General features: G+C 43.3%; 1 protein-coding gene across 2 annotated transcripts in view; it reads left to right on the top strand.

The window, feature by feature from the left end:
• Positions 1 to 3,076: 3,076 nt before the first annotated feature.
• Positions 3,077 to 23,549, top strand: part of Fdft1 (farnesyl-diphosphate farnesyltransferase 1) — a 30,681-nt gene continuing 10,208 nt past the window's right edge. The window contains exons 1-5 of one of the 2 annotated variants that reach the window (XM_027927003.2): positions 3,077 to 3,276; positions 13,357 to 13,454; positions 14,417 to 14,600; positions 19,132 to 19,260; positions 22,598 to 22,789. In XM_027927003.2, the coding sequence (XP_027782804.1) occupies positions 3,178 to 3,276; positions 13,357 to 13,454; positions 14,417 to 14,600; positions 19,132 to 19,260; positions 22,598 to 22,789 (702 nt within the window). In that variant the 5' untranslated portion in view covers positions 3,077 to 3,177. Of the gene's footprint in view, positions 3,277 to 13,023; positions 13,455 to 14,416; positions 14,601 to 19,131; positions 19,261 to 22,597; positions 22,790 to 23,549 lie in introns of those variants that run through there. The other variant, XM_027927002.2, reaches the window with a different exon arrangement.

Raw genomic sequence — 23,549 nt, forward strand, 5'->3', positions numbered from 1 at the left:
GTGAGATACTGTCTCAAAACAAACTCAGGCTGGGGTTGTGTCTCAGCAGTAGAGGGCTCACCTAGCACATGTGAGGCCCTGGGTTCGATCCTCAGCACCACATAACCATAAATAAATAAAATAAATGTATCCAATGACAACTAAAAAATATTTTAATAAACTAAATTTTCTCTTTAAAGGCCCTGTGTCTAAATACATAAATTTTAGGGTGACACTATTCAGTTTAATACATGCTATAAAAGGATTGGGGAAAATCTTTAGCCTCTCTGAGGCCATCTCTCTTCGGCTTTTTAAAAAACATTTACCTTTTTAAAAAACCCCACTTCTGGCCTGGAGACGTGGTACATGCCTGTAATCCCAGTGACTCCAGAGGCGGAGGCAGGAGGATCACGAGTTCAAAGTCAGCCTCAGAAACTTATCGAGGCTCTAAGCAACTCAGTGAAACCCTGTCTCTAATAAAATAAAAAACTGCTGGGGATGTGGCTGAGTGGTTAGGCGCTCCCTGGGTTCAATTCCTGGTACCAAAAAACAAATAAACAAAAAATCCCGCTTCTGAACAAAGTGATATGAAAATATTTGATAAATAGGTCATTTCCTTCCAGAAGAGCAATTTCTGCACATTCACATAAAAAATGTAATATACAAAAATGTACTTGTTATTGAAATTCACCTTCCTAACCCTTATAAGATGATGCTACAGTAAAACTGTAGGCTAAAACAAAGCTGCTCCACCATTCTCTGTGGGTCAGCAACTGTAAGATGGTGGACCCAGAATAGGAGAGAAGGTGGGGTGGGAAGCTGAAGCCCACATATGGATCTTCACACATGGACTCTAGTTCTGACGGGCAGAAAAGAAAAATGCTGATGCATCTGCGAAGAAAAGAAATGACAGGGCTCAGTACAGCAGCAGGCGTTGAAAGAAGAGAAGGTCCTCAGTGAGGGGCTCCGTGGGCATCAGGTAGCCAGATGTGGGGACTGGGGAATGGATTGCAAGAGCTGAAGTTGGCTGGAGCCCACCATGTGGAGGTAGGAAAAAGCCATCCCCTGGTTGAGACAGGAAATCAGGAGGGAGATGAGTAGGAGCTCAGTGGCTGTTTATCAAACCTCAGAGAGGAGCTGAGAGCACATGCCTGTAATCTCAGCTGCCCAAGAGTGGCTGAAGTAGGAGGACTGTGAGTTTGAGGATACTGTTATATTGTGTGCACGCATAAATATGTAACAACAAATCCCATCATTATGTATAACTAAAAAAAAAAAAAAATATGTAGAGCTCCAGGCACCTGCAGTACATGTGCTGGGGGGATAATGGGATCAGAAAGGAGGCCTGTTTCTCTACAAGTCCAGGCTGAGCTTAGCTGCATTTTGGCAGCCCTTTTCATAGCTGGTCAGCTAGGGGATGTCAACTAGGGTTGAGGAAAATTGGAGAGCACAATGGAATCTTGAAGAAATACTATTTAAAGAACCAGAGGAGAAAGAAGCCAGTGAGCCAAATTAGAAGGAGTAGGGAGAAAAGAAATTCCAATAGAAGCTGAGAATAATGTGAATCATGACAAGATGAAAGAGAATGGCTAAGAAGAGGCCTTTTGGATTTGGCAGTTAATCAAATTTGAGGTCATGATGACCTTTAAGAGAGCACTTTGTGCAGAGTGATACCAGTGTAGAGGGGCTGGGAACTAGATAGGAGCTGAGAAAGTGCAATGTGGAGGGAGGTCTTCTCTTTAGAGTTCGGCCTTGGAGGAAAAGGGTTGAAAAGAGAAGGTCAAGGAGAAGAGTAACTTTTTAAAGGATGGATATAATGTGAAGACTTGTGTATGATTAGTTGAGAGGGAAAAAGCAAGAGAGGGAGAGAGAGATTGGGCACATCAGTGCCAGCACCTAAAGATGACATTCTAGCTGGAAGAATGGCAGCTTGTAATTCCTGTGATTTTGAAGGGGGTGGGGCAGGAGGATCACAAGTTCAAGGCTGAGTGAAATGGAGAGATGGTGGGGCAGTGAGCTTCCCTTAAGATTTTTTTTTTTTTTTTAATTACCAGGGTTTGAACCCAGGAGCGCTTAACCATTGAGTCACATCCCCAGCCTTTTCCTATTATTATTATTTTTTTAGAGACAAGGTCTCACTAAGTTGCTCAGGGCCTCAATCAATTGCTGAGGCTGGCGTGTGTGCGTGCTCCCGCGCTAGGGATTAAACTTAAAGGCGCGTAACCACTGAGCCACATTCCCAGCCCTTTTTATTTTGGCACAGGGTCTCATTAGGTTGCTTCTAGCCTCGCTAAATTGCTGAGGCTGGCTTTGAACCTACCATGCTCCTGCCTCAGCCTCCTTGTCACTGGGGCTACCGGCGTGCGCCACCGCGCCCGGCCTGACTTAGATTTTAAAAGGAGCACCGGGTGTGGTTTTGGGAGACCGAAGGAGGTTACTGCAGCCGGTGGCGTCTGGGGCTTGAGGTCTAGGAAGAGATCAATTCCCACTTTGCTTGCATTTTTCTGAGGCTTAGTGGGATCAGCTGCGAAGTGCACCCGAGGCGGCGCGCGCCCGACCCCGGGCTGCAGAAGCGGCAGCGGGAGCTGGGCTGGGAGTGCACGTTTCTCCCCGACCTGCAGCGGGCAGCGCATGCCCAACGGCTTGGTAGCCGGCCGCCTTTTAAAGGCTTTCTACTTAGGCCTCGGTGAATTCCACGCCCGCGAGCCCGACACAGGCGGGTACAAGAATGAACAGTGGGCAGCTTGCGCCGAGGGTCGACTCTGAGCAACTCTCGCGAAGCGCACTTTAACTCCGGCTCGCCCCCGGGCAGCTGTAAGCTAAGGAAAACAAAGGCCCTCTCTAGGACACCAATCCCGCTCTCAGGCTTCTTTCAACCCTCCAATGAGCTTCTAGGGCGTGGTCGTCACGCCAGGTTCGTCTTGCCGCCGATTGGTCGGCGTCTTCCTGGTGCGAGCGGCTCTGCCCAATCAGCGCCCGTCAGTCCACCCCGCGAGCTCCGGGTAGCCGCGCGAGCGCCCGAGGCCGGTTGAAGTGGGCGGGACCTGGGCGGGGCTCCGCCGCGCTGGGCCCGCCTCCGCGCCCGCCTTCCGGGTTGCGCCGCCTTGGCTCACCTCCGCGGGTTGCCGCCAATTGCGAGCCAGAGATCCTGAGAAGTGATCCCAGAGGTCTGATAGCCCGTCGCCGCCATCCCGCAGCATGGAGTTCGTGAAGTGCCTGGGCCACCCCGAGGAGTTCTACAACCTGCTGCGCTTCCGGATGGGGGGCAGGTGGAAAGTGATACCCAAGATGGACCAGGTGGGCCGAGCATCTCTGCATCCCCGCCGGGCGGGAGGCCGTGCGCCGCGGCGGCCTCCCGGAATCCAGGCGAGGGGCGCGGCGAGCGGCTGCCCGACGCCGGGGGCGCCCGCCCCGGCTCCCTGTCCTCACCCAGCGCGGTGGACTGTCCTCCTGACGGCCTTCGCGCTCCAGCCCGCTGATCCAGGCCGTTGGTTGTCAGGTAGCTTAGGTGCGCATTTCCTTCTCCGTGAGCCCTGATGTTGATCTGTGCTCTAATAGGTGAGCTCCCAAACTGAAACTGGGGGGTAGGTTAAGTAGGAGACGACAGGTCAGAGAATTTTTTTGTAAACATGATGAACTGTGCAGATATTATCATGTGAATACATTTTTCTGGAATGAAATCTTACTCCTTTTTCCAGTCATATCACCTCCTCCAAGAGCTTCCCCGCCTTCCTGCAGTCGCTAGCTCCTTCCTCTGTGCTTCATACCTACTCCTCCACGTTCTTATTAGCTATGTGCCTGTTGATTGGCTGGACAGACATTGACTGCTTGGTTTTATTTATATTTCGTCTGCCTCATGCCTTTACCCTTTATTAAATGAATGGTTGTGATGCCATTCCAAAAAGAAGATTATGCTTGCATAATTATTGAAATCAAATTAGTGGTTTACATCAAAAGCTTTTATTTTCCGCAGTGAAAACATCACAGTCAGATACTGTATTCAAATGTTCTCTTATCAGAAAAGAACGTTTTATCCTTTATCTTAGAATGTTTCTCATCCTTTAAGGTCTAGTTCTAGGGACTGCCACCCTCTTGTGGACCATTCTGCAGACACTCACTGAACACCTGTTTCAATGCTAGATTTTATATTGCATGCAGTATGGATGGCAGAATGATACGCGATGTAGACAAATAAGAAGCTCACCGTCTTATTGGGACAATAAAGTGTTACAAAATTGTTCATAGAGCCAGGTGTGGTGGTGCACAATTGCAGTTTCAACTATTTAAAGACTAAGGCAGGAGGATCACAAGTTCAAGGCCAGCTGGGGCAAGTAAGGGAAATCCTGTCTCAGAACAAAACAAAACAAGGCTGGGGGCATAGCTCCATGATATAGGCTTGCTTAGCATGTGTGAGGCCCTGGGTTCCATCCCCAGAACCACAAAATTAAATTATTGATAGGTAAGAAGATGTCTTTTCTTTTTTTCTTTTTATATATATATGACTGTAGAGTATATTTTGACTTCTAATTAGGATCCTATTCTTGTGGTTGTACATGATGTGGAGTTTCACTGGTGGTGTGTTCATATGATGAATATAGGAAAGTTAGGTCAGATTCATTCTACTGTCTTTCCTATTCCCATCCCCCCATTCCCCTTTGTCTAATCCACTGAACTTCTTTTGCTGCCACCCAACCAGGTGTCTTCTTATTACTTGTAAACTTGCCTTCTCCAATGCTGTTTTACCCTGTAGCAGTCCCCTAGTTATGGATTGTTGCTATTTGTGTATTGGTTTTATGCTCCCAATGTCTCTTTCAGATTCAAGATTCTGTATTTGACTTTGGATTTTAAGCTATTTGAAAATAGGAATCTTTTTGATGTTCTTTATCCATAGTAAACAAGATAGCTTTTCAATGCACGTGAACAAAGTTGTCATCAAGAAGACTCTAGCTTTTTAAACATGATAAACTTATATAAATGTCATCAGATAATTTACAGAAGGGAAAATAAACCACTACTGGCTGGGATAGGGATTTAATCTTTTGAGGACTACCTAAAGAAAATACAGCTTTAAATTGCTTCTGTGCCACGTTGAATAAATATTTAACCTGAGAGTCTTATTAGGATTTCTTATTTGGGACTCTCTTGAAATTATTTGTAAATACAGGTTGAATATACCCAATCTTAAATCCAAATTGCTCCAAAATCTGAAACCTTTTGAGTGTTGACATGATGATCACAAGTGGAAAATTCCACATCTGACCTTACACAACAGGTGTGGTAAAAACAGTTGCACTAAAAATATTGTATAAGATTACCTTCAGGCTATGTGTAGAAGGTGTATATGAAACAAATTAATTTCATGTTTGGACTGGATCCCATTCTCAAGAGATCCCATTATTTATATGCAGATATTTTGTTCCCAGGCATTTTAGAAAAGGGATACTTAATCTGTATTTGTTATTATATATTTGTGCATTGGGGGAAGTTCCACTATTGTCAGATTCTTCCAGAGATCAGTGACTTAAGACAAAGAATCTCTTTTACAATTCAAATTGTTCAGTCTCCTGAACTCCAGTGACAGGTAATTTATTCCCTTTAGGGACATCACCTAGTTTTCAGGAAGAGTTACCTTAGAGTGAGGTGAACTCTCACTCTTTGTTCTACCTCTAGAGCCACAGGGAGGCTAATCCTTGTTTTGAGTACACATACTTGAAGTGTGCTAGAGAACTCTCAAATTATTTAGGAATACTGACATAAAAGTCAGATGTTCTGTGTTCTTTATTCATCATATGTTACTCTTCCAGATCATGTACTAACCAGGTCTTTCTCTTTAAAGTATAGTGTCCCACTGTACTTTTAATATGGTCTGGCTACTTTAGAACTTTATTTATGTATTCTTTTAAAAATTATTTTGCAGTACTGGGGATTGAACCCAGGAATGCTCTACCACTGAACCACACCCCCACCCCTTTTTGTTTTTATTTTGAGACAGGGTCTTGCTAAATTGCCCAGGCTGACCTTCACACTTTGATCCTCCTGCCTCAGTCCCCAGAGTTATGACTAGGCAAGTCTCTAGGATTGTGAGTGTTTGTTACCGAATCTGCCAGTTTAGAACTTTTTTTTGTTTGTTTGTTAGAGAGAGAGAATTTTTTTTTTTTTTTTTTTTAGTATTTATTTTTTGGTTTTCGGTGGCACAACATCTTTATTTTATTTTTATGTGGTGCTGAGGATCGAACCAGCGCCCTGTGCATGCCAGGCAAGCGCATTACCGCTTGAGCCACATCCCCAGCCCAAGAACTTTTAATTTCTTTCTTATATATGTTGTTATTGCTAATTAACATGCCTTAAGATTTCATTAACCTAAAAATGCATTTTAATTACAAAATATTTCAAACAAATAGGAAAATTCTGAAAATAATATTAGACACTGCCTGGTGTCTATCTTTGAGATTAAGTATTAACTTTTTGTCATATTTACTTCTTTCTTTTTACTTAAGAAATTAGTGCTAGGATCTGTTGTGATGGCACATGCTTATAATCCCAGGGAGTAGAGAGGCTGAGGCTGGAGGATCACAATTTTGAGGCTAACCTCAGCAACTTATAAAGACCCTAAGCAACTTAGTGAGACCCTGTCTCAAAAAAAAAAAAAAAGGGGGGGGGGGCTGGGGATGAAGTTCAATGATAAAGTATCCCTGGGTTCAATCCCCAGTACCAAAGACAAAGAACAAATTGGGGATGTGGCCCAGTTGTTGTCGAGTATGTGCAAGGCCTTGTGTTCCATCCCCAGGACCACAAAGAAAGAAAGAAAATATCCAGAACATGTAAAGCCATTTACTGCCTCTCAAGACTTTCCCCGCCCTTCATGTCTGTGTTTATTGACTTTTTCAGGCAGTCCTCTCATACTGTGGACTTGAAATTAGGGTCAGTCCAGAATCTCTTACTTGTACCTGTTGAAGACCCACTCTCCCATCAGGGTGCCCTGCTAGAAGACTTGAAACCTAGATATTTACTGTTTAGTTAGAGGGTGTTATAATAATAATTGGCTAATGTTTATTGAGCTGTTACTATGTGCCACACAAATTTTATTCTAATATCTATTAAATATCCAATAGCCCTTTAAGGAAGCCAATGTTGTCTTTTCTGTTTTATGGATGAAGAAACAGAAGCCCAGAGAAGGTAGCTAATTGCCTAACCTCCAATAGTTATTAGGTGGCAGAGCTGGGTTTTGACCCTTGCTTTCTTAACCCCGCTGTGTTACTTATCCTTAAGGTAGTGGACCACAAAGGTGCACTAAGCACAGGTGGTCTGGATCCAGCTGAAAGGTGAACAACCCACTGTCGTGTGATGGATGCACAGTGGAAATGCCTATCCCGCTGAACACATTCAGTCTAGTGGAGAGCAGGTGCACTAAAGAAAGACAATCCAGAGTCTGTCAAGTAATCCCAAGAAAATTTTGGGTATTTAGTGATGTGGAAGTGTTTTTTGAAAGAAGGGTTTTCAGAAAAGAAGGGAAAAGTGGTTTGTAAGGTGTGATATTTTGTAAGGGCAGATTTGGATTAGTGGGGAGAACGTTCAGAGGGGAAAAGATAAAAGCCAGGACTTGTGTGTGGAATGACAAGAATAGTCAGCCAGGGTAGGTGCTGGCCAGAAGCTGGGCCATATTCAGTAGGGAGTGGTCAGAAGCACAGCTGTGACTTGACCAAAGCGATATTTTTAGAATACTATTTAACAGGGAGTGAGAGGAGATAATACTGGGTGTTAGAGTAACCAAATCACTAATAATAATAGGTATCAATTGACTTCTTATTGTTTGCCAGAGGCTGTGCTAAGCTCTTTAAATCACCATCTCAGCGTATTAGTTTGTATTGGGTGACAAACCATTCCAAAACTTAGTGACCTGAACTCTGGGAGTTTGGTTATTCAACCTGTGAGTATATTTTTTTTTCCTATTGTTCTTCTTGTCCTTTTTTTTTTTTTTGGTGCTAGGGATTAAATTTAGGGCCTCATATAAGCTAGGAAAGCACTGTACCACTGAGCCACGTCCCCAGCTCATTTTATTTTGAGTCATGGTCTTACTAAGTTGCCCAGGCTGGTCTTGAGTTTGTGATTCTCCTGCCTTAGCCCCTTGCATAGCTGGGATTACAGGGATGCCCTCCTGTGGGTTTAGTTGGTACAAATGAACTCTTGAGAAATGGTAAATTTTATGTTATGTATATTTGCCCCAATATAAGATATCCAAACTTAGTGACATAAAGTAATAGTTGTTTTTTAGTTCACAGATCTCTTGGCCAGCTGGGGATTCTTCTGGCCTGGACCAGATTGGCTGTTTTCCCCAGAGCGTCCCAACTGACCGGTCAGCTTGTGGCTGGGTGGTGGGGTGGCTAGCAGGCTGTAACCAGAGTGTCAGGGGATCGAATCTCATCATCTAGCAGGCTCTTCCTGGAACCCTCCACGTGGACACTGCAAGAGAGCAGATCCCGGTGCTCACACAGGACTATGCTTGAGTCATATTTGTTACTGTCCATTTAGTCCAAAGAAGTCACAATGGGCACCCAGATTCAAGGAAGTAGAGATTTATCTCCTGATGGGAAGAGCTACATATTTTTATAGCCATTTTTTTAACTTAGTATACTTAGTCAATCTTGACAACAACTTCTAAGAAAGAAATACTATTATTACTGCCTTTTACACGTTAAAAAACATGGCAGAAAATAATTCAGTGGCTTTTCCAGGGCCCCACAGCTTCTAAGTGGTGATCCAGGATGCCTGGCCAGGCTTGTCTGAACACATCTGCACTTCCAGCCTGGAGGTGGCTCAGATTAAAGAGCTCAAGCACTGTGTGATCCCAGACATTGTGTGATCCCAGACATTGCGTGATCAGATCTCCGTTTTGTTGCGTGCAACTCTGGCACATCAAAGGTGCTCTGCAACACATAGTTTCTTTCTTCCCTTCCTGCACCTTCATACAAGTCTGCCATCCATTCATTTAACAAATACTTGACCACCAGTTGCATACCAGATGTTGTTCTGGTGCTGGAGATTAAACAGTAGACAAGGTAGCAAAAGACCTGACTTTTGTGGGAGAGAGAGACAAGTAAAGCAAGTGCACACTATTTCAGGTAGAAGGAAATTCTATAAAGAAATTAATAGCAGGGCAAGGGATCTGAGTGTCTGAGTGAGGTCTGGTAAAGGTAAACCTGTAGGTTGTGATTAGGGGCCAGGGACTCTTCCCTTTATAAATTGAGCCTCCTGGAGAAAATGGTAGTGTTGGTTACCTCTGGGGATGGGAGGTAACCAACCCTACCATGGTAAAGGGATGGAGAAAGACTTCACAGCCTGACCTTTGAATTTTTTAAACAATGAGACTTGCACTATTCCTGTTGTAGGACAGATGAGGCGGGTACCTGAGGAATTATCAGGAGAGTTGCTTTGGTGGGGTTCCTCCTTCTAGCTCTAAAATTCAAATTAATATGGTACAGTATTTGTTTTGTTAGTTGTTTTCTGAGCACTTTTTTATATACCCCTGCAAGCCTTTTTTTTTTTAAGAAATAATCAAGGGGCTGGGGATGTGGCTCAAGCGGTAGCGCGCTCTCCTGGCATGCGTGCGGCCCGGGTTCGATCCTCAGCACCACATACAAACAAAGATGTTGTGTCCGCCAAAAACTAAAAATAAATATTAAAAAATTCTCTCTCTCTCTTTAAAAAAAAAAAAAAAAGAAGTGTTTAACTAGAGGAAACAAGTAGGGAAATACATTTCCCTTCACTTGATATTCTTAATTCTTAAGTAACACAAAAGCTGAGGGGGTGGTGGGAATGTATGCTTAGTTGATATTGAATGCTTATTATTTCTGTCATAGAAATTCAGGATACAGGGATCTGAGGTGTAGCTCAGTAGTAGCCTAGTATGTGAAAAGTACTGCTTTCAATCCCCAGTACCTCCCACCCCCACCCCACCCCACCCACACACACAAAGGAAGAAGAAATTCAGGGCTCAGCAAATTTGGCTTATATTTTTATGAACATATCAGTAAATCTAGGGACATTCTGCCACATGTAAGTTGTGTGGCATTATTCAGAGGTCACAAAATGGAATAAGCAGGATTTCCCTCCCTTTCACTATGCACAATGTATAATTCATACTTCCACTTAAGGATCATATGATTTTAGGCAATTCTAGGCAAAAGCATAAAGTTGGAAAATCATTTTCACTCTTTCTGTATCCTCTCATTTGGGTATAGTCAGTGCATGTGTTGGCACTCCATTCAAGTTTTCTAGAAGTTTCTGAGTGGATGTTCTGAATACTATCTGACTTTCCTCAAAATACAGCATGTATATAGCATAATAATGGGCATGTGTTCTGAGAAATGCATTGTGGGTCACTTCAGCATTGTGGAGACATCACCAAATGTATAAGCAGGGCTTTTGTAACCAGAGATCTGACTTCTATCAAGTCTAAAGCATATTACTTAGACTAACATCTTATTTGGGGAGAGTCAAACCCAGAGCCTCACACTGCTAGTGGAGCGCTCCATCACTGAGCTACACCCCCAGCCCTGGACCAGTATCTGAAGTCTCTTGATTAGGTCTAGTTCCTGGCTCAATAGTACTGTTAGTTGGACAACCTTTAGTAAGCTAACCTCTGGGCCACAGTTCCATCTGTAAGACAGATCACAGTCAAAATACCTTCATCACAGTTTCTCAACTCCAGGTTTTTCTCAATCACTTGGAACAAAACCTGATTTGACTCTAAGTTGAAACCCTCTTGGTTTAACTAATGATCCATCAACAGATCAGTACATCTCACTGTTAGGGCTCTATGTGTACCTTATTGTCTGTTTTCTGGACATGAAAAATTCTGAATTCTGCTAGTTATCTGGCCATGGAGGTTTCATGTGGATTGAGGTCTGTAATATCTTCCTGAAGATTTAGTAAAGACTAAAGGTTACGTACATATTGTGGTTGGAGTGCAGTGTGTGTATAAATGAATGATGGTCATTGCTTTTGTGTCTAAATCCAGTTCTGAAGTGTGTGAGTTTTGTGCTTTTTGTGTTTTCCCTCCCGAGCAAACCTGTTTTAATAAAAATCAGGAAGGCTGCAGGGTGGGCTGGTAGTTGTCCTACAGTTCTGGGAGTTCAGTCTTGTACTTAGAGCCACTCTACACCCTTCCTTCAATGTCAGTGAGCCTTGTTTTCTCATTTGAGCCCTGTTTTGTCACCTGGGATGTGCACTGCATCTCAGACAGCTGTAGAAAACAGCGGGACACCCTAGGGACAGGCTCATAGGACTCAAGCTGTGGAAGCTGTTTTCCTCATATGCCTTACCTTCCTGTGTAGTAGTATTCCTTAATTTGAAGGAACTGTTGTTCAAGGTGAGGTACTTAAATGGGTGACAGGAAAAGTGATGTGTAAAGGAGCCAGGGAAGGAAATTCTGTAGCTTGCCCCTTTTATATAGGGGCATAAAAATGTATGCTTATTACTATTGCATGCTTATTATTGTGTTGGGAAAGGGGTAGTGTGTTCTGAGATGGCTGCTCTTCAGATCCCCATTGATGTACCTTTGCATTCACTGAAATGCCTGGTTAGACATCAGCCTCCAAGCCACTTGTTTGATCTGAAGATGAAAACATTGGGCAGCGCAGTGCAGGGAGTCCCTGTGGCTTGATGACAGTGAGTCATGTGAAGAACTGGCCTGGCTCTCCTCACAGAGCCATTATAGGGTTTCTTTTTATGAACTCTGTTTTTCCCCATTATGAAAGGGAAGGAATTGTGAATTGTTTTAAAATAGTCTAGGAATATATCCTAGACTATTTTATATCCATTCCTGGATATTTTTATGTGCCACACACTGTACTGTACTTACATATGGTCACCACTAAACATTAGCTTTTATTAATAATTTTTTTTTACTGGAAATGGCAATAAAACCAAATTCTCAAGATTATGTAATTTTTTAAAGCTTTACTCTTTAGACAAAAATAGTATGTAACCATGTTAGGAAATACACACAAATAAAAAAGAATGTAGTTCACCTGGACCACACCAAGTTCCAAGTTTCACTAACATCCCAGAGTGACTTTATGGGATTTCCTACTAGTAGGTACGCTGTATTTAAATAAAATACAATAAATAAACCAAAACCCACTTTCTTGCTATTAGATATTTCAGATGTTTCCCATTTCTCAAGAAGAGTGGGGAGACTGTGTGCGGGATGAGGGTGGGTTATGGGAATTCCGGACTTTCTGCTCAGTTCTTTGTGAACCTAAAACTGCTAAAAGAAAAGTTTATATAAAAATGTGCACAAACTGCAATTCTTTCTGATATACTTGCATTGTAAATGCTCTCCCCTTCAAAAAAAGCAGTCCTTGCTTTTCTTAGGGGAGTGTGTAACGCTCGGGAAACAGCTTTCTTCATTTTACTCCTTTCAAAGAGAAGAGGAAGAAATCTTAAAAGGAACAGCCAGCTTTCCAGAGGCCAGCAGAGGCGTGACAGGTGTTAATGGAGCTCCAGAGCGGACTTAGTGGTTGAAGTGGTAGAGGCGGACTTTATTTTCAGAAAAACGTTTGCAGTGGGGGGAAGAGACAACCCAGCGCAGTTCCAATTAGGCGCAAACGACAGACAGGATAGTGGGCCGGGTGGGGGCGGGGAGATTCTGGCCAACGTGGGCAGACCCGGACATTTGCTGAAGGCAGGCCGGAGCGACCAGGTGTGCTGGTTGGGGGGGTTCTGGCCAAAAGGGGCGATGCCAAGACAGACACGTCGGAAAGGCCAGGTCTGGTCGGAAGCGGATTCGGCGGGGCCTGAGCGATGCTCGGTCCAAGTGAGACTCACCGGGAGTAAGAGCAGGCCTGTCGGAGGGGGACCGGGACCACCGCACTGTGGGTTCCGAAGAGAGCGGGAGGCTGGCAGGACCTGGACGGGGTTGGGGCGGGGGCGGGGCCGCGGCGCCACTTGCGGCTCGGGGGCGGGGACGGGGCGGGGCGCCACGTGCGGGGCGGGGTGGCCCGCTGGAGCCCTGCTCCGCCTGCGCAACTGGGGTTGGGGTGCAGGGAGCTCCTGCCGCGCCCCTCGGTGGGCGCCTCCCAGCTCCGTTGGGGCCTATGGAGGGAAGACTCCCGTGCACCCGCGTTTCCAATGGCCGCAGCCGCCTGCAGCACCAAGGCTATGTCCCTCTTCAAGCGCACCTTGGTGCTGAGCCCCGCCGCGGCGCCCAGGGGCCCTGGCGCTGGCATCTCTCGCGGCTGCCCCTTACCTCCAGCCCCCTGGCCTCCCAAAGATGGGCCTCGGCTGCGGTGCCCGGCGGCCGGCCTCCTTCCCCAGTCCCACACTCACTCCTGCTCCTCGACGTCTCCGACCACGGTGTGCCTTCTCTGTCCGCAGGACTCTCTCAGCAGCAGCTTGAAAACCTGCTACAAGTATCTGAATCAGACCAGTCGCAGTTTCGCAGCTGTTATCCAGGCGCTGGATGGGGAAATGCGGTGAGTGGCAGAGGCTGCGCTCTGACTCGGGAGAAGAGAGCTTTTCCAGGGGCCTTTGAGTCATTCCAGCCGAGTTTTGGTTTGTTTTTTTATTTTTTCTTTAACTCAGCACTTAGCATTGCAGTCTTCTTGCCCTGGCTTAGCCAGAAGTAGCCCATCCTGAGTGAAGGAAATGCCTGGAGTGGAGGAGTGAGATGGAAACGTGCATGTTTACTTTAGAATGCCCTCACAGGCACATGGCCATCTACTAGTGTCCCTGCAGGCCCGCCCTTTCAGAGAAGCAGTGGGGGATGGTGATGTTTATTAACTTTTTTTAGTCTTGGCAGCTGAACCTGCCCCAGAGAGGCTTAAGCATTTTTCTGGGTTCCCCTCAGGCTATTTTGTATTCTAGCTGCCCTTCCGAACAATCAGAAGCAGATGACACACGTGAATTTATACTAGTTGCCTTTATCTATGAGAAGTTACTATGGTTTTTTTTGCTTTCTTTTTTACCTCCAAAATATTAGTTGGTTCTAAACATTTGATCTGTTGGCACTAATGCCTAAACATTAGGAAACATGTAACTTTGTTAGATCAAACCTTTGCTCATAGGATATGAAAGACTCACTCTTTGTATATGTGGACCTATTCAACCCTCATTGCTTACATTCCCTAACTGCCCATTTTGCCTAATGGCCTACATTAAATGTAGTTGATTCTGGGAGCAGAAGCAACATCTACCTAGTAGGTTTTAAATTTTGTGCCTTATAAATAGCTATAAAAGTATATTACTCCCATTTGAGAAAGGAAAATAAATAAATAAGTTTGTTAAGTATGAAAGGGCTTGGGCTCCTTTCATAGTTCTGTGTAGTTAAGGGTGTAGGTGGATTTAGAAAATGGCCTGGTACAAATGACATGTTATCTTAAAACAGACACCTTTGGCTTCTTGTTCTAATACGTTAATAGCCTTCCCTTCTCCGCAGCCACGCAGTGTGCATCTTTTATCTGGTTCTCCGAGCTCTGGACACCCTGGAAGATGACATGACCATCAGTGTGGAAAAAAAGGTCCCACTGCTGCACAACTTTCACACTTTCCTTTACGATCCAGACTGGCGGTTCATGGAGAGCAAGGAGAAGGACCGACAAGTGCTGGAGGACTTCCCCACGGTAGCCTAATTACGAGTCTCTTCTGTGTACACGTCGTTACCCTGGCAGTGTAGTGTCAGCTGTCCCATGTAGCTGTAGAGGAAGGTAAAGTAAGCAGTCTAAGGGCAGCAGGATGTGATGGAGGAGAACCCTGGAGCCAGGTTGTCTGGGTTGGAATTCCAGCTCATTCACTGGTGCATAACTTCTCTGTGCCTCAGTTTCTTCATCTATAAATAGGGGACCGTAATATTATCTACCTCATGGTGTTGAGCTTTAGAAGAGTTGGAGTAGGTGAAGCTCTTGAATAGCATTGGCTACTATCCTTATTACACGTATGTTGTTTTGAAGTCAGTGTTTATTCTCATGGAAAACTGGATTCAGTTTTTGTGTTGAAAAAGGTAGATTGTTAGGCAGGCTTTCACAGTCTGACCTACTGTTATAATGTCACCTGACTTCCCTGAGCCTGGTTGCTTGGGGTTGGTGCTCAGCGGTGGTAGCACCTGTGAGGTAGGAAGTGAGCTCTTTTAGCAGCTGGGATGAGGGTTGAGCAGCAGGGTGATCCTCTGCCACTTAAAGTTTTATGATCCTGGGCAAATTCCTTAATTGCTTTCGCCTCAGTGTCCTCATTATTGAGGATAGAACTGTGAGGGTTGAGGAATTTCATACATACAAAGAATTTAGTGCCTGGGACATATTTACTTTTTGGTTTGTTCTCCTGGAACATAATTAAAGCCTTGAGCTTTGAGGATTCCTCAGGTTTATTTTATACAGGTGACTAGGTCCTACTCTTTTAGTGTTTGCACATGTCATCACGTAAATATAATAAGTGACTCTTTTCATTTCCTGTGAGCAAAGGTTTGACTTAACAAAGTCACATGTTTCCTAATTGCTCACAGCAGCCCCCAAAGTTGCCAGAGTTTTAATGAAAGGCAGACCTTGTGTTGCTTTTGCTAAGGAAATAAATCTACATATCTGAGTGGGAAAGGGAGTAGGCTGAACAGGAGAGTCTATCCCTTAGTTTGAGAAAGACTCCTTTGGGCAGGGGTTACCTCAGATTGCTAAGTTCATATCTTCAGTGCCAGAGCCCAAAATATAACATAGTATAATGTGAGAAAAGAAGAAAGAAAAGAGTCTATGGAGAAGGACGGGGTGAGGGGAAGTATTGGTGCTTGGTGCTCAGAGGATGGGTTCCCTCTGACTGGCCTTGGAAATTATAGCGATTCACTGAAGACCTTTGAATTCTGCTAAGGCAGATGTGCTGTAAGCAGTGGTTGCACCCCATTTGTAATCAGAGTGTTCACCCTTTAAAAAATAATATTGCTAGAGCTGGCCTCCAAAACAGAAAAAAACCTCCCAAACTACTTTTGAGTAGAGTAGATTTATAGTAATTGATTTCTGATCATGAGGTAAATGTCTTAGGTATTGTAAAAATGGAAGGCACAAACATGTGAATGTGAAAATCATTTGCGGGAGATACCTAGTAAATTTTCAGATACTGTTTCAATGTTTGTAAATGTAAGTATCTTCTTTTGCCTGCAGCATTCCATGGAAAAATCACACTCTGTTTTTGAAAGTTTCATATTTGAATATGAAGTAGCTGAGCCTATGGCACAGGACAGCGATTCCAGTGACTTGGGAGGCTGGGGCATGATGATCAGAGGATTGCAAGAGAGAGGCCAGCCTGACAACTTAAAGAGAGATGCTGTCTCAAAATAAAAAGGGCTGGGGGTATAGCTCAGTGGTAAATGCCTTGGGGTTTAATCCCTAGTATCAGAATATGTACACACATCATTCAAACATTGTACTCCAGGTTGTTATGAAGATGTATTTGTCAAGACAGGGCAGGTAGAACATGTTTTAATGAACAAGTTATTAGCTCAAGAGGTAATTTTTGTTTTATTTTTTTTGCCACCCGTGATGTGTGGACCTCTATTTGTACTCTTCTCCCAGGTCCCGCAGGTTCTAGGAATAATCCTAAATTGAGCATTCTGACCAAGGGAACTCTACTTGATGCACAGTTTGTGTCTGGAGTTTGGACTTGCTTCTTTTTGCCTTAGTGAACGTTAGCTGGTATCATTTCAAGCTGGGCTTTCTAGAACTCTTTATATATTATGGATTCAGGTTTACCTTTCTCACATGGAATAAGTAGCAAGCTCAAAGTCATAGAGCTCTACCTTTAAATGTAGCTCAAGAAATAGCACTGGGTGGTTTTTAAATTATAATAGCAATACTATCATACATTTATTGAGTAACTTACTAGGAATCTGTACCTAAAAATATTTCATTGTTAATTTACTGTTTGTTATTTTATCTATAATAGTTTTGATAGGCAGGCTCCCTAGTATGTGATGTACCATTAACATCCACAGTTGCATAGTTGAGAAAGCAGAAGCATAAAGAAATTAAGCATTGGGCTGGGGTGGTGGCTCAGTGGTAGAGTGATGGCCTAGCATGTGCGAGGCGCTGGGTTCGATCCTCAGCACCACATAAAAATAAATAAAATAAAGGCATGTGTCCAACAACAACTAAAAATATATAAAAAAGACAAAAAGAACTTAAGCATCTGCCTAAGATCACTTGTGAAGTTAAAATGCAGAATTGGAATTTGAATCCAGAAGGTTGACCCCAGAGCCCTTGTGTTTACATGGCACATTTTACTGCCTCTTTTAAAAGTTCGCTGAAACAAAAAACAAAAAACACTTTTTTAAAAATATAGGTGAAGGTAGACATGCCCAGTGTTTCAATCACAAAGCTCCTAAGGCTTATAATTAGGGAAATTTGTATTTAGGAGTTAATGGAAGCTCCATGCTCCCCTTGCCCACACCTTGGGATTTGTCCTTTGTCCACTATCCAAGGACTCACTGTTGACTCCTGCGTTTCTGTCCTTTGAATAGCTGGAAGTGACCCAAGACCTGGGTATCTGCTGTAATTGTTGGACAGAGCTCCCTGGAGGGTGCATGGGGCTCCTAGCCTCTTCCCAGGGCAGCAGGGTGGCTGGGCGTTGGGGTTGGGGTGGGGTGGGGGGAGGGCGTGAGGCTCAGCCTGAGGCTGAGTTGCTTGCAGGCTGTGCTTCTTCCTTCAGGCTGCAAGGAAATCAGAGCTCTTCCTGGTCCCTTTTTCCTGGATTTTTTTTTTTTTTTTTTTTTTTTTTTCATTTTTTGAGTTACGTAATATGTAATAAATACCAAAATGTTGCTGAAGGGAATAGGTCAGACTTAGAAGGGGAACAGTGTTTGTGTTTTGGAATCTAAGCTCCTGCCCTCCTTGGCCTGTCCTCTTATAAATAGAAATGCCCTGGCCAGGAGCTATGGAGAGTCAGGGATTCACATAACCCTGGGTAGAGTTGCTAGTTTGTTTCCCTTCACCCTAGGAATTACCTTTTGGCTTTGACTTGGAGCAGCTGTTCTGAAAAGAAGGGATTTTTCCTTGTGGCAGTGTTGGGAGGCGAGGGGGGTGGTGTACTGGGGATTGAAGTCAGGTGTGCTTTAAGACTGAGCTAAACCCCAGCCCTTGTTGTTTTTTATTTTGAACAGGGTCTTGCTGAATGCCCAGGTTGGCACAAACCTGCATTAGCCTCTGGAGCACCCAGATTGGTTTAGTGGGTCTTTTGGGTTTAACAATTGATATTCCTCAGGGAAATCTGATAGGACCTCAGGCTTCTCCATTGCTGTGTCCCTTAGGCCAGCTGGTGCTTCCTTAAGCCCTTAAGTTTAGGTGTTTCCTGAGGAAGTTTTTCTAACCTTTCTGTAAACACAGGTCAAATCTCATACTTGTGATCTTTAAGAGCATCTATTCATTGTTGGCAGTGTTGTGTCAGCTCAGTTAATGTTTCTTAGTATTTTATTTAAGAAGTTCATGGTGCTTTTAGATTGTATTTTGATAATCACTAAACAGTTCTTTGAACTTTAAACTTAAATAAAATATTTGTGTAATAGCCAGGTTTAGTGGCAGGTAGTCCCATTGACTCAGGAGGCTGAGGCAGGAGAAGGTCAAGTTTAAGGCCAGCCGGGGAAAGTAGCAAGACCCTGTCTCAAAATAAAAAGTGGAAAGGGCTGGGAATTGGGGACATAACTTGGTAGAGTATCCCTGGGTTCATTCCGGGTACTGCAAAAAAAAAGAAAAGAAAAAAGAATTTGTGCAGTAGAAATAATTTTAAAAGAAAAAACAGGGGCTGGGGTTGTGACTCAGTGGTAGAGCACTTGCCCAGCACATGTGAAGCATTGGGTTTGATCCTCAGCACCACATAAAAATAAATAAATAAAATATTTTTTTAAAAGAAAGAAATATCAGCACTACTTTTCTATGTTAGAGTCTGGGCTTGGGAAGAATTACTGGGCGGCAGACGTGCTATTAATGGAGTTGTTCAAGGAATTCAAAGTGTGGCCTTAGATTGAGGAAGGCACTGCAGCTTCATGGTGTAAACTGAGAACTGATGATGGGAACTGGGTCCTGCTCCTCACTAGAGCCCAGCTTTTTACGAGAGCACAGCTTTCTGTTTGGTACATGAAAGTACAGAATTTTTGTTTTCTATTTTTTACGATTTCCATTTCAGATCTCCTTGGAGTTTAGAAATCTGGCTAAGAAATATCAAACAGTGATTGCTGACATCTGCCAGAGAATGGGAACTGGAATGGCAGAGTTTTTGGATAAGAACGTGACCTCCGAACGGGAGTGGGACAAGGTCAGTGTCTCTGTGAAATAGGGTCTGTGGTTGGTACCTGAAATGGAACTGGCCGTCTTTATGGTTAAGCTCAGAATGAGGACAAAGTTGTCCACCAGTTCCAAGTTTTCTGATTTCATCTGTTTAGGTTGAATGACTCCTTGTAAACACTTAAAAGGGGCTTAAAGTTTAATGCTCTGTCTATGAAATTATCCAAGCCCTAGAGAGCTTACTACTAAATGAGGCCAAAGTAGATTTAACTTGTCTTCAAGGGTACTTAGAAAAGTACCCTTGAGCTTAGAAAATTGTATCTGATTTGGTGTGAAGACTAGGTAAATGACCAAATTATGTCATGTAATATAGAAATATGAGTAGTTTTCAAATTTTAAAAATAAAGGTTTTTGTTAATTTTTTTTTTACTGTGTATGTACATTAGTTGGTATCTGAGTTATTTTCAGTCCTATCTTAAGAAATATTTTAAACTCAGTGCCAGCTTGGCCAGTTTGTTTCTGAGACATCCCTGTCATTTATACTTCTATATAATGTGTCCATTTCCTTAGAAACAAAGAACAGCTCATGAGAATGCAGAGCTATTAATTTTGGATTGCATCTAATAACTGTTTCTTCCTTTGTTACCATCTCCTTATGGAAAGAAGGAACTTGGGGCCTGGTGGCATAGCTAAGTGGTAGAGTGCTTTCCTGGCATGTGTGAGGCTCTGGGTTCAATCTCGTTGCTGGAAAAGAAAAAAAGAATTAAGACACTTGGAGATGCTTCCAACTTTCTTTACACCCTCCCACAATTTATGTGATGGTTATTGACCTGGTCCATCTTGGGTCACTATGACACAACACCAGAGATTGGGTAATGTATAAAGATCTAAAATTTATTTCTCACGGTTCTGGAGGCTGGAAAAGTTCAAGGGACCTGTGTCTGGTGGGGGCTTTTTGCTGTGTCATAATGTGGTGGAAAGCAAGGGATTGAACTAGCAGCCTCTAGCTTTTTTATAACTGGTATTGATGCACGTATGAGGGCAGAGCCTTCATGTCCAAACACCTTCCGTTAGATACCCCTGCAACCCTGTTGCACCGAAGATTGTTTCCAACACATGCTTTTTGTGGGGACACATTCAATCCATAGCAGTTATAGAAGAACATACCTGGAAACTGAACTGCGAGAAACTCCCCCTCCCCAGGGGTGAGTGCATCTTCCTCAGGGGACAGAAGTAGCTGGAAGGGCTGTGAGGATAGATGGTATAGCAAATACAATCATAGTAGCTTTTATCTGGACAGAGCTTGCTCCTGCCCAGCAGCTGTAGGCTTGTAGGCTGTAGCCTTGTAGGCTAGGCTGGCCTGGAGGTGAGGGAGAGCTCATCTGGGCAAGGGGATGTACTTGGCTGCAGGGGCCAAATGGAACATAAAATACGGGGTAGGGGTGGAGTGGCTTGTCCAGTTTTCCACAGGAATGGTGCTTGTGAGACCTACATGTCACTCCTGTGGAAGCAGGGACATTTAAAAAATCTAGATTTTGCATATTTTGTACCTCTACTAGGGCTTTAATTAGGATCTCAAAAGAGACACTGATCCATATTCATTGAGTCAGTGGGTCCAGAGTCTGGCCCATTCATTTTTGCACCTTAAAACTTGATGGAGAGGGCTGAGGATGTGGCTCAGTGGTGGAGTGCTTTCTGAACATGTGTGAAGTCCTGGGTTTGATTCTTGGCACTGCAGAGACCAGAAAAACTTGATGGAAATGTCTGTGAAACTGCTGATTTATGCTGAGTTAACAGGCGCATGCTTGGTGCTAGAACTTCAGTTTCTGGATTTAAAATTTTGAAATTTGAAATTGAAACTCCTTTTGGCCAAGGCCCATCCCTGGTTATCATGTAGTAACTCCTTCTCTGCAGTGCGGATCTACTGTTGCATAGCAGTTCTGATTAGATAAAATTGGATATTTTAAGATTTTTTTTCCCTTCAAATTTGAAGGAAGATGAATTATATAGGCCTCTATTCTAAGAGTGTTCCTACCCAAAGAACTATTATTTTAAAATGTGTTTCCCCCTAGAGAGCACTATAGATACACTAACGTTTTTCAATTTCTTATAAATCTTATCAATTTCAAGTAGCTATTCACAGCTAATTTTTTTTCTACCTAACTTTAGCCAATCTTTTTTTTTAAAAAATTTTTAATTAATTTTTGTATATATGACAGCAGAACGTATTACTATTCATATTGCACATATAGAGCTCAATTTTTCATATCTCTGCTTGTATACAAAGTATATTCACACCAATTCGTGTTTTCATACGTGTACTTTGGATAATGATGTCCATCACATTTCACCATCATTCCTAACCCCTTGTCCCCTCACTTCCCCTCCCACCCTATCCTAGAGTTCGTCTAATCTTCCCATGCTCTCCCTCCCTACCCCACTATGAATCAGTCTCCTTATATCAGAGAAAACATTCAACATTTGTTTTTTGGGATTGGCTAACTTCACTTAGCATTATCTTCTCCAGTTCCATCCATTTACCTGCAAATGCCATGACTTTATTCTCTTTTATTGCTGAGTAATATTCCATTGTGTATATATACCACATTTTTTTTTATCCATCTACTACTTCAGCCAATCTTTACTCCTTCTAGGTTCTTCTTGTCTGAAAACACATTTCAAGTGCTTTCTCCTCATTTTGTTGTGTCCTTGATTCGTCTCTGGCCTTTTTCTCTTCCTGTAGACTGCCCAGAGAGTGTACCTTCTTTGACTACTCTTTTAAAATTGCCTAATAGATATTCATTTCACATAAAGGTATTGCATTTAGATGTCTTGGAACACCCTTTTCAAAGGAGGATAGCTTTGATAACCTGGTTTCAGGAAGAAAATTCTTTGATAGTTAAGAATTACATGTGCTAAGTTTTAGTGATGCTAAAGCCTGACTCTTAAGCCAGGAGACTTGCCTTTGAATCCCTGGCCCTCTGCTGCACAGATGAGTGATCTTATCAATGGACTCTACCTGTCTCAGTTTCTTCATCTGTGAAGCCAAGGTAGCAAGAGTAGGCACCACACGAGGTGTTTATGAAGATTGCTCATGCAGGGTGCTCATGTTAGCAGTGTTAGCACATGGTGGAGGTACTTTGTTCTTAAACATTCATTCCCATTAGCCAGAGATACAGGGTTGGTGTTAAATCTTTAGTGCACAGTTCTTACATGTACATGTTTGTGTTTTTTAATCAAAGTAAGAGCTTGTACAATATTTGGAACAGGCTTTTTTTTTTTTTTTTTTTTTTGTAGCCAATGATATCCAGCATTTCCATTTCAGTGAAAATTTCATATTAAAAGACTTAAAAAATCATCTTTTGCAGTACTGTCACTATGTTGCTGGGCTAGTGGGAATTGGCCTTTCCCGTCTGTTCTCGGCCTCAGAGTTTGAAGACCCTGTAGTTGGTGAAGACGTAAACCTTGCAAACTCTATGGGACTATTTCTGCAGAAAACAAACATCATTCGTGATTATCTGGAAGACCAGAGAGAAGGAAGAGAGTTTTGGCCTCAGGAGGTAACAGATTCTGGGTATTTTGGGGGAAAACTATTTTAAACACTTTGAAAACAAATCATGAAGCCCTGTGTTTACAAATGGCAGAAACAAGAGACCTACTGCTTCGGGCATCATTGGAGCTGGTGGGGAAGAGGTCAGGGTTCAGTTTGTTCAGTGAGTGGCAGCAGCCAGGACTAGCCTGTGTCATTGGCTGACTCCCCTCTTTCTCCCAGTGGCGGATATAGCATAGGTACACTAGCTTAGCCACAGATTTCTTAGGAAGGGCTTGGCTCTTGGGCTTCTTCTAAATCTGTTCTTATAGCCAGAGGGCTGAGTCCTCTAACTGACAGACTGAAGAGGTCTTCCCAGTCACATGTCTTTTACATACTCAGTCTGAGTTCAGGGTGGTTTAAACATAAATTTTTATTAGGTGGAAGACTGAGTATTTACCTGTGAACTATCTGTCCTTATCTCCTTGCCCATTTTTCTATAAGGTGGCTGGCCTTAACTTTTAGAAGTTCTTTTCATATTAGGTATATAAATGTATCATCTATAGTATAAGCTATCAATATTTTCCTACTTTTTGTTTTTTGTCTTTTGTTTTTGCAATACTGGGGATTGAAACTAGGGGCATTCTATCAGTGAGCTGCATCCTCAGTCCATTTTATATTTTGAGACAGGATCTTGATTAGTTGCTCAGTCTGGCCTTGAACTTGCACTCCCCTTGCCTCAGCCTTCCAAGCAGTTGGGACCACAGGCATGCACCACTGCACTTGGCCCT

Source organism: Marmota flaviventris, chromosome 3, assembly GCF_047511675.1.
Source record: "Marmota flaviventris isolate mMarFla1 chromosome 3, mMarFla1.hap1, whole genome shotgun sequence".
Lineage (NCBI taxonomy): Eukaryota > Metazoa > Chordata > Mammalia > Rodentia > Sciuridae > Marmota > Marmota flaviventris.